The 14,044-nt window shown below is 46.9% G+C and overlaps 1 protein-coding gene across 3 annotated transcripts in view; it reads right to left on the bottom strand.

Annotated features, from left to right (window-relative positions):
- Positions 1 to 373: 373 nt before the first annotated feature.
- Positions 374 to 14,044, bottom strand: part of RGMB (repulsive guidance molecule BMP co-receptor b) — a 39,977-nt gene continuing 26,306 nt past the window's right edge. For all 3 annotated transcript variants that reach the window (XM_053407884.1, XM_053407886.1, XM_053407885.1), the window contains one exon: positions 374 to 2,051. In XM_053407884.1, the coding sequence (XP_053263859.1) occupies positions 1,386 to 2,051 (666 nt within the window). In that variant the 3' untranslated portion in view covers positions 374 to 1,385. The remainder of the gene's footprint in view (positions 2,052 to 14,044) is intronic.

Genomic DNA, 14,044 nt, shown 5'->3' with positions numbered 1-14,044 from the left:
GGGAATAGTGGGAGGTAGAATCCAGAGATGTTTAAGGTGGACTGCGGCTTCGTGGGTTACCGCTTGCATCACCAATCTGGTAAAATCAGTCAGATCTTTAAAGGTGCCTCAATGTCTGAATTTTGTAACAGAAGAAGCTACTGCAGTTTAGCAAGTTGCAAACAAAAAACTAGATCTGGGAATGATGACCAGGCAACCTTTGAGCAAATTCTCCTGTTGCCTTAGGCTGTTCAGGCTCCAAATGTAAAATATAGGCCGGCACAGCAAGCTTTTTGGAGCAAACTGGGGGGGTTCCCTTATTTTCTCCTTTTTTAGACAAACACCTAAGTCAGAATTCTAAAAGGTTTATCTCCAAAGCTTTGGGGGGGGGGGGTTTGTAGTTGTTGCAAAAAACTTATTTAGGTAGGCTGAAGGTGCCTACATTTTGGGGGGGGGGCAAGGAGGAGAGAGAGAAATCAGACATGATTAACCCAGTGAGGCCTACCACTATCATAGGGAACACACTTAATACAAACCACTTGAAGATATCCATATAATCGATATATATTAAGAGACCAAGCCCCAAAAACCTCAGCGAGTTTTGGGTTTCACACGTGTACGTTTGGGAAGGAGACAGAGACACCGTTTTCTACGTTCGTGCCCTTCATGACCCGAGGCGAGAAATGCATTTTGCACTTGGCGAGTCAATACCCGAGCACAAAATGCCACCTCCCCATCACACACAAGAAAGCAGTCCTCAGGAGAAGGGGGCGGGAAACATCTGCATCAGGAGTGATGCAGCAAGGGGCGGTTCCAATTGTGAGGATCAATATCAAATGACCTTTTTGTTCTTATGGAACACAGGCTGGCTACTGGCCCAGGGTCCAAAAGAAAGAATTAGCTCATCCCAGACCTGCACCTATCTTCCCCCCCTCCAGCCAACTTCTTGGGTTTGCCTCAAAAGGCGAAGCAGAGAGAGGAGGAGGAAAGGACCGCAGAAGCTCGTGAGTTCAGCTAGGTAATACTTAGAGGGAGCACTGGGTATGATGTATGTACACGTGGCTAAATGCTTTACATAGTACCTAGATACACATAAATATTCAATATATAAAAAATAAAGTGCTTTCTATCAGGTCCTGATGAAAGGACATTATAAAACATTTCACCAACTGCAAAGCAAAAAATTATTACAATCAAAAAAAGAATATTACATCCAACGTACATGAGGAAAGAAAAACTAACACAATATGTACAATCCGCTGGGCGTCCCAGGAGGAGGGGGTGGGAAAGGCGGAAGCATCCCTTCATATACATGGTATATACATATATAATCTTTAAGTCAATATATTATGACAATATATATTTTTAAACCTTTGTTCTCGGGGATGGGGGAACCCAACACAACCCTACAAAAACACAACAAGCATCAAGCACGTGAGTCCAAGACTAAGACACAAAAGCTGCTGCCCTTGGCCAGCCGCCCCGTTGTCGGGGAAGATGTGCCACCGCTCCTTCCTGGGGTGCAGAGCCTCAACGTCTTGCAAGGCACTGTGGGCAGCTGCCGTGAAGTTGGCATCGCCGGTGGTCAGCAAATCGAACACGCAAGAGTAAAAATAGATGTCCTTCAGCAGCATCTTCTCGTGGCATTTGGCCGTGGCGCTCTCTAAGGTGTACACGGACCGGGTCTGGCTAGAAGCGCCCGGAGGGAGGAGCTGCCCCATCACGGGCAAAGGGAGGTGCCCGCTGTCGTCGATGCGCTCGCTGGAGGAGCAGCCGTTCACACAGAGCTGGAGGTCTTGGCTCTCTTCATAAGCCATGGCGAGCTCTTCCGGCATGCGTATGGCGAGTGTTAGGTAGCGGCCCAGCTGGCGCACAAAGACCGTGGTCCCAATATACCGGGCGTGCATCTCCACATACTTGCCGCTCACTCGCTCCACAATGTGCAAGCTCTTGGTGTCGCCATCGCCACCGCTGGTTGTGCCGTCAACAAAGGCGGCAGGCAAATCGTCGGTCACGGCCTGGTACACTTTCTGATCTGTGCAGTCTTGGTAAGATTTGAAGATGATGGTGATCTGCAGAAGGGAAGAGAAGCCAAGAAGAGCAGAATTAGAGCAGGGAATGACCCGACACACCTCTCGGCTACGTGCAGCTGTTTAAATTCCACTCAAAAAGACTCCCATTCACTGCCGGGCACCAAATTCAATACCCACTAGGATGCTACCATTAGCACAGTCCAATTATCAGCATGCAACATTTGATGAAACAGAAACCAACCTTTGCCCCAAAGTAGTCTTGGGTGCAAACCAGCGTTTCTCAAACTTGGGTCTCCAGCTGTTTTTGGACTACAACTCCCATCATCCCTAGCTAGCAAGAGCAGTGGCCAGGGATGGGTGGGAGTTGTAGTCCCACAACAGCAGGCGACCCAAGTTTGAAAAACACTTTCAGATGATCCTTTCCCCCACCCAGATGCCTTCCAGATTTTTTGGACTGCAGATACCAGGCTGAGGAAGGCTGTCCTAAATTCTAGAAATCACAAGCAGGTTAACATTCAACCTTTCTAAAGGTTCATTCCCAGCGCTTGGGCTTCGTACTCCAAGACGGAGCAGTTCATGAGGGAAAGAAGAATTAGCAACTCTCTGTATTGTTAAGTTCTGGCTGATCTGCCAGTTAACAGACCAAGGGTGTGCTCACACTCCAGAACTATTGAATGATACTTCTACAGAGTGATAAAAAGAGGGTTTTATACCACAGTAAAGATGGCATGAAATAAATGTGCATTAGTGTGCTTGTAGTGAAGCCAAACTCCTCAGGCTTCGCTACAGGCCTGGAGTCTCCTGTAGGAAAAACAACACCCCTTCAGAGTGGCCAAAAGAGTTTGGGGACACTGAGCAAAGTTTTTTTCTGAGGGCAACCACCTGTTCCATGCTAAGCAACTAAGAAATATTCACTGCAATGATTGTGAGACAGGCTCCCCCACTCCCCTGAGTCCTCTGAATGGTTCCATGAAGAACTTTCTGACTGTAAAAGCTGTTCAGTGGTGGAATGGTCTCCCTTGGGAGGTTGTGGGCGATCTCCATCCTTGGAGGTTTTTAAGCAGCGGTTGGAGGGGCTTCTGTTTTAACTACTTTAGCTGAGATTCCTGCAATGACCCTCGGAGGCCGAGACCACATAACACCGGTCTTGAAAGACCTACATTGGCTCCCAGTACATGTCCGAGCACAATTCAAAGTGTGGGTGTTGACCTTTAAAGCCCTAAATGGCCTCAGCCCAGTATACCTGAAGGAGCGTCTCCACCCCCCATCATTCTACCTGGACACTGAGGTCCAGCGCCGAGGGCCTTCTGGCAGCTCCCTCACTGCGAGAAGCAAAGCTACAGGGAACCAGGCAGAGGGCCTTCTCGGTAGTTGCGCCTGCCCTGTGGAACGCCCTCCCATCAGATGGCAAAGAGATAAACAACTACCTGACATTTAGAAGACATCTGAAGGCAGCTCTGTTCAGGGAAAATTTTAATGTGTGACATTTTAATGTATTTTTAATCTTTGTTGGAAGCCGCCCAGAGTGGCTGGGGAAACCCAGCCAGATGGGCGGGGTACAAATAATAAATTATTATTATTCCAACTCTACAATTCTACGATGCCCTCTTGTTGAGTATGAACGCATCCCTGGGGAAGTGGATTGGGAAGCTCTTAGCTCTTTGTGAAGCACTGCTTTGAACGTTAAAGCTTGGGGAAGCCTCCTTCAGGTATTCCTATGCAGACAAGTTGCCTGAACCCTGAGTTTTCACAGAGCTATGCAACAGTTAAGACCTTTAGCAGATGGTGGGGGACCGAGAAATAATGCTGAAGGCAAGTAACGTGTTGCACTGAAATATGCTGCCTGGAGAGAAAGAGAGAGAGACATGCAGCCCATAGGAACCCCAGGAAAAGCACTCTGAAAAACATGCAGACTTTGCAATGCCTGAGGGTCCCAGACCAGGCCTGCAGGCCCGATTTCGGCACAAAGAAAGCGACAGAACTGGGGTGCGGCCAAAATCCAGGAAATCAAAGTTGGAGAAGGAGAAGCAGCAAACCCTCTAAACTCAGAAACAGAAGGTTACAAAATGCCCTTCCACTTTTCAGCCTATGCTCATTCACAGGGGCAAAGCGATTTTCAGATCCTTCCGTTGAAGCCTTTCTTATTTCTGAGCCCTTTCTTCGGCATGTTGGAGGAGTCTGGACTCAGCCTGGGCACTGGCTGTTCTCTGTTATTGCCCTCCCCTCCTTAGCTGTCCAACATGGCTGCAGAAGACAGGACACTCCTCCTTGGGAGGGCCACAGATCTACACATGTATTCCAAGCGCAAGTTACAAAGAAATCAAGGAAAGAGGTACGCAGGAGGGCTCCCCCACCATGACATTAAAACAAAAGCCTTATTCCACAAAAGGCCAAATTTTCCCATTTTGCTTTCGCCACCCCATTTGTGCTACAAGGAAAGTAGGTCCTCGGCACAAGATAAATGCAAGGTTGCCTATTAGTCTGCACAACTTATCCAGACCTTTGCAGAAGACAGGACATTGAAAAAAGTGAAATGTGAAATCGCCAGCAGTGTTTTAAACACCCCATCCGCCCTGCCCCCCCAACCCCCTCCCTCCTCTCCACCCCAAAACACACACCCTCATTATTTTAGCACCACATGTTCCCACCGGTGCTGGGTGACTGGAATTTTCCAACGGTTTCCTTCGGTTTAATCACTTCGACGGCTACCTGCAGATCAGCTGCAGCCAAGCAATCTGTTAAATGCATAGCCGGGGGCCACAGCTGAGACCAGCGGGGGGGGGGTTTCTCCTTTGGGGAGTGGGGGGAAGAGAGCAGTTGACTTTGAGTGTTGTCTGGATTGGAGCAAGAATTCAGCCCCTTTCTACTCCACTGGAGCAACTCGCAATCCCTCTTTTGGCATTAATCAAGTTAAAGCTCCGTTTGAGAACCCTGAGGGAGGATATGCTGGAGATTGTCTCTCCGAGTAATTTGTTGTGTAGCCAACTTCTCTGCCGAGGAGTTCTCTCTGAAGAGAGAAAAAGAGCAATCTGAAAACAGCTGCTTTCCCCCAGAACAGGAAGCGGAATGATCTAGCATCTCCAAACACAAAAAGCAACATGACTTCGGGCCCTTCTCTGCAGCCACGCTAGTGCCGCTCAGCGAGGGAAAGTTAATTTTGGCAGGCCGGATGAAGTAAGTGCAAGTCTGCTCACACTGAAGTGAGAGATTAGCAGGACAAATCACTTCTAATGAGAGACAGAACTCTCTCCCCCACTGCCATCTTTGCTTTGCATGTGCCATAAAATTGACACCAGCCATGATGAAAGGGAACATCTCTCTGAGAAATCACAGAAAGTAGCTTGCTTTGTTTTATCAATCAGCTAGTTCTATCCTTGGCAGGAACTTGATTTACAGGTATAAGAATTTGTGGGGTGTGGGTAAAAACAGAACAAAAACCCAAACACCGTTGCTCCCAATATTAGCCTAATAGAGCTGGCATGGTGAAACTGTGACCCTCCAAGTGTTGCTTGAACACAACTCCCATCCTTCCTGACTACTGGTGATGCAGGCTTGGCCAGCAACATCACGAGGGTACCAGGTTGCAGAAGGGCAGAATCATAGCATTGGAAGAGACCCTGAGGATCATCTAGTCCAGTGTTTCCCCAACTTGGCTCTCCATTTGGACTACAATTCCCATCACTCCTGACCACTGGTCCTGCTAGCTAGGGATGGTGGGAGTTGTAGTCCAAAAACAGCTGGAGACCCAAGTTGAGGAAACACCGAATCGTCCAACATCCTGGCACCGCAGTCACACTAAGTGGGGGGATGCGTGTACCATGAAAAGGACAATAGTGGTACCTCAGGTTAAGTGGTACTTAATTCGTTCCGGAGGTCGGTTCTTAACATGAAACTGTTCTTAACCTGAAGCACCACTTTAGCTAATGGGGTCTCCTGATGCTGCCGCACCGCTGGAGCACAATTTCTGTTCTCATCCTGAAGCAAAGTTCTTAACCCGAGGTAATTTTTCTGGGTTAGCGGAGTCTGTAACCTGAAGCGTATGTAACCTGAGGTACCACTAATAGGTCACCTGCTCTCTTTTGGTTTCTGCGTCTCCACCCCCTTGTTCAGCCTGGAAACTGAGGTCCAGCTCCGAGGGCTTTCTGGCGGTTCCCTCACTGTGAGAAGTGAGGTTACAGGGAACCAACCAGGCAGAGGGCCTTCTCAGTGGTGGTGCCCGCCCTGTGGAATGCCCTCCCATCAGATGTCAAGGAAATAAAACAACTACTTGACTTTTAGAAGACATCTGAAGGCAGCCCTGTTTAGGGAAGTTTTTAATATGTGAGGTTTTATTCTGTTTTTAATCTGTTGGGAGCTGCCCAGAGTGGCTGGGGAAACCCAGCCGGATGGGCAGGGTATAAATAATAATAAAAAAATTACTACTACTACTACTACTACTATTCATGAGCTAAAGGGAAACTTTAGCCCTCCAGATGTGGCTGAACTACAACTCCCATCAACCACTGGGCCATGCTTGCTAGGACTGATGGGAGTTCAGCAACTTCAAGGAGGAGCACATGTTCCCCACTCCTGGTATGCACCAACAAATGCAAGGGTGAGAATTAAGCCTAAACAAGACCCAGGGAAGCAGAGCTTTGTCCACAGACCACTTAGCCTTGAAAAGGTGCCAAGCAATTGTCTGCCTTCCCGCTGCCCTGAGTGCAGCATTGCTCTGCAGCTGGTCTCTACAGGCCACACAACTCCTATTAAAAGGCAGCAAAGTTTTCCAAAGTCTGTATTAAGTAGGGTAGTTTCTTTAAAAAAGCATGGATGCATTATGCAAGGCAATGTAAACATCTCTCTCTCAATTTAGAAACCATAATGCAATATAATCTGAAACGTATTAGTATTCTTGGCTGAGCATCCCACCTTTGGGATAAGGACCTTTTAAAAAAATATATTAAACCACACATTTCGAGTTGCTGCTTTCCAGCAAGGCCAGGATCAAGAAAATAAATAATCATCTTTCACGGATTTAACTTTTCAATCAGGCGCAGAACTCCATTATTAACGGGTCTACAGAATATCCTCAAACTGCCCTAAGGTATTAGGGAGTCACAGATTGCGACTCAACTGGCTAACCATTTCTCAGCTCAAGGGCAGCATTCCCTTCTAAGCCATCTTTCAGGAGCCACATACCAGTGGATGATGGGGCCAGAGGCGAAAGTGTGGTTAAACTATGGAAATCGCTGTGATGGTCCCCAACTTGGATGGTTTTTTGAAGAGGAGCAGACAAATTCAGAGAGGAGAAGGCTAGCCAAGGCTACTAGCCATGATGCCTAGGCTGTACCTCCATGGACTGGAGAATACCATTTCTGAAAACCACAGCAGAGAAGAGTGTTCTTGTTTCCTACAAGGCTTCCACAGTTGGCCACTGCAAGAACAGGAGGCTGGACCAGGTGGGTCTTTGGCCTGATCCAGCAGATTCTTATGTTCTTATCATTTTTACCTTTGTACAGTACAGTGGTACCTCAGGTTAAGTACTTAATTCGTTCCAGAGGTCCGTACTTAACCTGAAACTGTTCTTAACCTGAAGCACCACTTTAGCTAATGGAGCCTCCTGCTGCTGCTGCGCCGCCGGAGCACAATTTCTGTTCTCATCCTGAAGCAAAGTTCTTAACCCGAGGTACTATTTCTGGGTTAGCGGAGTCTTTAACCTGAAGCGTATGTAACCTGAAGCGTACGTAACCCAAGGTACCACTGTAGAGGGACGCGGGTGGTGCTGCGGGTTAAACCACTGTGCCACTTGGGCTTGGCGATTGAAAGGTGGGCAGTTCGAATCCCCGCGACAGAGTGAGCGCCTGCTGCTCTGTCCCAGCTTCTGCCAACCTAGCAGTTCGAAAGCACGTCAAAGTGCAAGTAGATAAATAGGTACCTCTCTGGCAGAAAGGTAAATGGTGTTTCCATGCACTGCTCTGGTTTCACCAGAAGCGGCTTAGTCATGCTGGCCACATGACCTGGAAAAAACTGTCTGAGGAAGCGGCCAAATGCCGGCTCCCCCAGCCTGTAAAGCAAGATGAGCGCCGCAACCCCAGAGTCATTCGCGACTGGACTTAATTGTCAGGGGTCCCTTTACGTTTACAGTAGACTAACTTATACACACACTCCTATCCTCTATTCAGGAAAAGGAAAGGCATTATCAGAGTTCAAGGTGGCATTCTAGCCAAGCAACAACTTCTCAAGGAGGGTGCAAAGTAGGACAGGTAAGGGATATGACATATGGAGAATTCACGGGTTGGTTAGAGGGATGCATTTGGCCCCCGGATCTGAGGTCTTCCATCCCTGCTTCAGGGCAATGTCCAACGTCAATCACACTCAGAATACCACCCACTGAAAACCATAGACTTAAGGCCATTCATTTCAACGGGTCTGCTCCAAGTAACATTGGACATTGTCTAGTAACCAACTGCAACATCCAATCCTATCACAATTTCTATTTCTATGCAAGGATGCTTCAGACTAGACTATAAAAACACCCTTCCCCAACACTACACCCTCAACACAATGTTGTTGGGACAACACTTTCCAGACTCCCCAGCCAGCATCACCAATTGTCAGAGATGACAGGAGTTGTAGTCATACAATGTAGTTACCTCTATCAGTTTTTAAGCGTTTTGCTAATTTTATCTGTGCTTTACAGACAGTGATTTTATGTATATTTGTTTTTTCAACAGCTTTGCGTATTTTAGCTTGGCTGCAATCTTTTTACTTAGAAAGCTTTGTGATCAAGCAGCTTATGAATCTTTCTAAATAAATAAATAGTCCAACAACATTTCAGGAGAAAAAGGCTGGTCATTTTTCCAGGGAAAGTCCAGGATTTACAGAAGCCATCCCAGTTTCTGACTTGATCCTGGAATGTCCCGCTTTTATTTAGGGCGTCCCAAATTTCATCGGAGAAATGTTGGAGGGTATGGAGTTATGCAACCGCTGAGCCAAGGAGATAAGTGACTATACAACCTTTAGAAGACATACGAAGGCAGTCCTGTATAGGGAAGTTTTCTAAATGTTTAATGTTTTATTATGTTTTCATATACAGTCAAGCATCATTTGTCGAACGTAATCCATTCCGTAGCCCATTCGGCTTCCGAAATAAACATTTCAGAGGCGTGGCTTCAGATTGGTTGCAGGAACTTCCTGCACTCAAGCGGAAGCCATGTCAGACGTTCGGCTTCCAAAAAACATTTGGAAACCAGAGCATTTACTTCGGGGTTTTCAGTGTCCGGGAGCCAAAACGTTCCAAAACGGAGGCGTTCAGGATCTGAGGTTTGACTCTACTGTATGTTGGAAGCCACCCAGAGTGGCTTGGGGCAACCCATTCAGATGGGTTGGGTATAAATATTAGTAGTAGTACTAGTAATAGAAGTAGTAGCAGTATTGAACAGGACGTTCCTATTTTCATCAGAGAAATGTTGGGGGAGTATGGGGTCTTGGCAGAGGCAGCCAGCCACTACTGTAGCAGACCCGCCGGCGAACGTGCTGTTTCGGTCTTTGCTATGAAAGAGAATCAAGGCATGATTTACTGCTCTCCAGGTAGCATTCAAAGTCCTCCAATGGTCACTAACTGCTTTCCAAATTTAGCTAGCAGGCTCCCAATGCAAGTAGGCCCAGCCCTGGATGAGCTATGCAAGCACATCCATCTTGGATGTAACTCCAATACACAGGAACTGCAAATGCATTTTTTTCCAGGATGCTAGTCTTTGACAGAGTGGGGGAGGTATCCCCTCAGGACAACCCCATCCAAGCTACAGACTAAGCTGCTGTGTCAATTACTGCCCCTTAAAGGTTGCTCCCCGCACACCACACACCAACCCACCTTGAGGAGGCTCGTGCAAATGTTTTTTTAGTCACTGAACCTCCAGACACCATCCGCATTGCTTACTTGTTTCTCTGACCTAATCCATAAACTGCAATAACTTACTCTGGCACATTTGGTCTCTTACCACACCATTCATTATTAATAGGTAATATTGTTGTGCATTTAAAACATCAATGCCTTTGTTAAACATTTCGCCTCTCTCCCCCCCCCACCCCACCCTGCCCCAACTCTCCTTCCGAACTACTTTGCCTCATTCATTTTTAATACTTCCATTCCACTCAATCCTCTCAGCTGACCAGTAAGGAGCACTTGCCATAAATCCCAGCTCTCCTAAGACAACCTACGCCACACAAACACCTGAGTTCTATACTTAATGCGCAAAGTTCAAAGCTCTACTCGGTGTCACCTCACTGGGTGGCGCTAAGCAACCTCACTCGCTCTCAGCCTGTCAAAGGTTACCTATGAAACAGTGTTCGAAGCTCAGATATACAGTGGTAGCTCGGTTGTCGAACATAATGCGTTCTGGAAGACCGTTCGACTCCCAAAATGTTTGACAACCAAGGCGCAATGGGAGGTCGAAAAATTCCATTGAGAAAATGGAGAAACACACCTTGGAAGCCGTTCAACTTCCGAGCCGCGTTCGAAAACGGAAGCATTTACTTCCAGGTTTTCGGTGTTCGAAAACCAAAACGTTCGGCTTAAGAGATGCTCAAAAACCGAGGTTCCACTGTATAAGCGAATCGCCAAATGGCACCGTAAACCTTGGTTGCAGTGGCCACAATGGAACGTCTAGGCACCTTTCCCACCAATGGGATTTATTTTTTATTGTTATTTTCTTTTCATTTCCATACCGCTTTATATTTTAAGGGGGGAATGGATCTCAGAAGTGGTTCACAATGCATTGAAACATCCAATAAAACAATCCAGAATCAAACAAATCCAAAATTCAAGGAAAACATTTCAGATCCTTCTAAGAGACATTTGGCTTTCCCTTTATACCTATTCAATTTATAGAGCTGCCCTACAGTAGAAGTACTCTAGGAAGTCCGTGTGGTGTAGTAGTTAATGTGTCGGACTAGGACCTGGGAGATCAGGGTTTGAATCCCCACTCAGGCATGAAGCTCACTTGGGCCAGAGAGAAAAGCTCTATTGTGCAAGGAAAAGCTCTTGCGCTGATGGAAGGAGTTAGCTGGATATGACCCATGTACGTTCCTACTGCATGGGTTCAAATTTAAAACTGGATACTGGGACACCAATTCAGCATCCCATAAGCCCCAATTTCCACTGAAGAGTTTCTAGGCCTCATGGGTTTCAAAAATATGTTTTGATAATACAGAGGCAACAGGTGGACCTGTGCATGATTCCTAGGAGCCAGAGATTGAAGCTCCAGTGCCCCACGGAGCACATTGTCCCTGCACATCAGTAGGCGAATCAGACTATAAATTACAGAAATTTTCCATAAATTTGCTTATAATCCATGCAAGCCAACAGTCTCAACGCCGGTGTTTGGCTTCTAAAAAAATAAAACACACAAGTTGTCCTGGTGAAAGTTTTTATTTTCCTGCGCTCTTAGGAAACTGCCATTTTCATGGGCACCAGCTGCCCAGTCTGAGACCTGCCTCCAAGGTACATCAACATCTTTTAAGTCCCAGCTCCTATTTTCCACTGAGGAAGAACATCAGGCAGCAGGAAGGAACCGTGCCCATTAGAACAGGGAGTGCTGGCCTAGATGGGCTAATTGCCTACCTCAATATAAGGCAACCTCTCACAACTACAATCAAGGAGACATTAGCTCTGAAGAGCAATGACCGAGAAGCTCCTGAGTACATTTACGAGCGCCCGGATCTTACGAGCAAGACATAGGCTGCGTACAAAAGCACACCTTCAATGCACAACACTTCTCCCAAAGAATCTTGGGAAGTGTAGCTTACCCCCAGTGTTATAATTCCCAGCGCTCTTAAGCTACAGTTCCCAAGAGTCTTCGGATGAAACTCATGCGCTTTAAAAATGAACGGTGTGTACACAGCCCTAGAAATCCTCCCCTGTTCTGCCGCCAGCAAGATCTCCTTGTTGCCAGGTCCCTCCCTGGAAGGCTTGATGTTTGCTTGGGGAAGACTCAGGGCTGATAAGACCAACCTAATAATAATAATTTATTACTTATACTCCCACCCATCTGGCCAGGCCTCCCCAGCCACTCTGGGTGGCTCCCAACAGAATATTAAAAACATGATAAAACATCAATCATTAAAAACTTCCCTAAAAAGGGCTGCCTTCAGATGTTTTCTAGAAGTCAGGTAGTGGTTTATTTCCTTGACATCTGATGGGAGGGCGTTCCACAGGGAGGGCGCCACTACCGAGAAGGCCCTCTGCATAAGTTTTTCCTGGCATCCTCTAAGCCAGTCTTTCTCAACCTGTGGGTCCCCAGATGTTGTTGAACTACAACACCCATCACCCCTAGCTAGCAAGGCCAGAGCTCAGGGATGATGGGAGTTGTAGTCCAACAACATCTGGGGACCCACAGGTTGAGAACCGCTGCCTAAGCCATAGCAAAGAGCCAGCAGCACCTCGCCTATCGCTACAGAAAGGTAAGTTTGCGCTCAAACTTGAAAAGAGAGAGGCAGCCATCTCATGCACCTGCTATGGGGCAGAATGAGGGAAGAGTGACCTGCTGCTCAGAGATGCAGCGTAGGATACTGTCCCATCAAAAGTAAAGTAAGTAAAGTAAAAGACCCCTAGGAGGTTAACTCCGGTCAAAGGCGCTATGGAGTTGTGGTGCCCATCTCGCTTCAGGCCAAGGGTTTGTCCAAAGACAGCTTTCCGGGTCATGTGGCTAGCATGACTAAACTGCTTCTGGCGCAACAGAACACCGTGATGGAAACCAGAGCGCACGGAAGCACCGTTTACCTTCCCACTGCAGTGGTACCTATTTATCTACTTGCACTGATGTGCCTTCAAACTGCTAGGTTGGCAGGAGCTGGGACAGAGCAACGGGAGCTCACCCTGTCGCAGGAATTCGAACTGCTGACCTGATCAGCAAGCCCAAGAGGCTCAGTGATTTAGACCACAGTGCCACCCTATTGTCCCATCAACAGTATCAAAAATCCACCACTAGCCTGCTCTGCTTTTATATGAAGAACAAGATGGGGCTAGAGTTATATTGTCCTCTGACCCAGACAACCATATGCATTCAAATGGTTCTGTGCACAAGGCCTAAATCCAGGTGCATTTTCTAACTACAGAGGTAGATAAGAAATGCAAATTCATTTTCATGCTGATGAACACAAAGGTGTTTCCTTGCCGTACCCAAGAAGGCCTACTGTATATTTTACTGTACCAAATTCTCTTCCGGAAATGTGGCTGGCATGCAAGTCAAAGGCAATCCCGAAACAGGTCTGTCTAGCTAGCATATCTATCTATCTTTTCAAAAGCACAGTTGTCATGTAGGCTGCTGAAATGGCACTCTGACTCAACAGGAGGCCCACATATGACTTTTTGTGTGTGTGTTTTTACTCCTTGCATTTTCTGACAGATATTTTCGAAAAAGATGCCTGTGGCCCAATGCCATTTTTGAAGTACAGAACCTATGGATGTTACTTACCAGAACAGATGGCTACCTGGATTTACCTGAAATAAGCAATCTCTTGAGAAGAGCAAAAAGTGAGGAAGGATGGAAAAGAACAAGATCCCATCAAGATATGGTAGTGACTCACTGCACACAGGTGCGAGCAGTTACAAAACTGGCATTTCAAATGACACCAAGAAACTAGACACCCAATCTGGTTTTTTTTTCTTCAAGGAAGTGAAACCAACATAAGGACAGAGAAGGTAACCCTGAGGTCAAACTTATTTTCTTATTTTGTCAGTGCCAGCGTTCTCCCTCCTTGTTCTTTTGCTACCTATTTATGTTGATTCCAGGTGAGATCTAATCAATTTGAACCATCTGTTAACTTCGTCAGAGCAATGCTGGAAAGCAGGTCAGAGAGATCTAGTGCTCTGCCCTATAGTTTTCAAGAAGTCTGGATTACAATGCTGCCAAGTAGAGATCTTGCTGGGTTCACCTGCGGCATAAGGTAAAGGTAAAGGTACCCCTGCCCGTACGGGCCAGTCTTGACAGACTCTAGGGTTGTGCGCCCATCTCACTCAAGAGGCCGGGGGCCAGCGCTGTCTGCAGACACTT

Source organism: Podarcis raffonei, chromosome 11, assembly GCF_027172205.1.
Source record: "Podarcis raffonei isolate rPodRaf1 chromosome 11, rPodRaf1.pri, whole genome shotgun sequence".
Classification (NCBI taxonomy): domain Eukaryota; kingdom Metazoa; phylum Chordata; class Lepidosauria; order Squamata; family Lacertidae; genus Podarcis; species Podarcis raffonei.
This window is presented reverse-complemented; position numbering and strand designations above follow the sequence as displayed.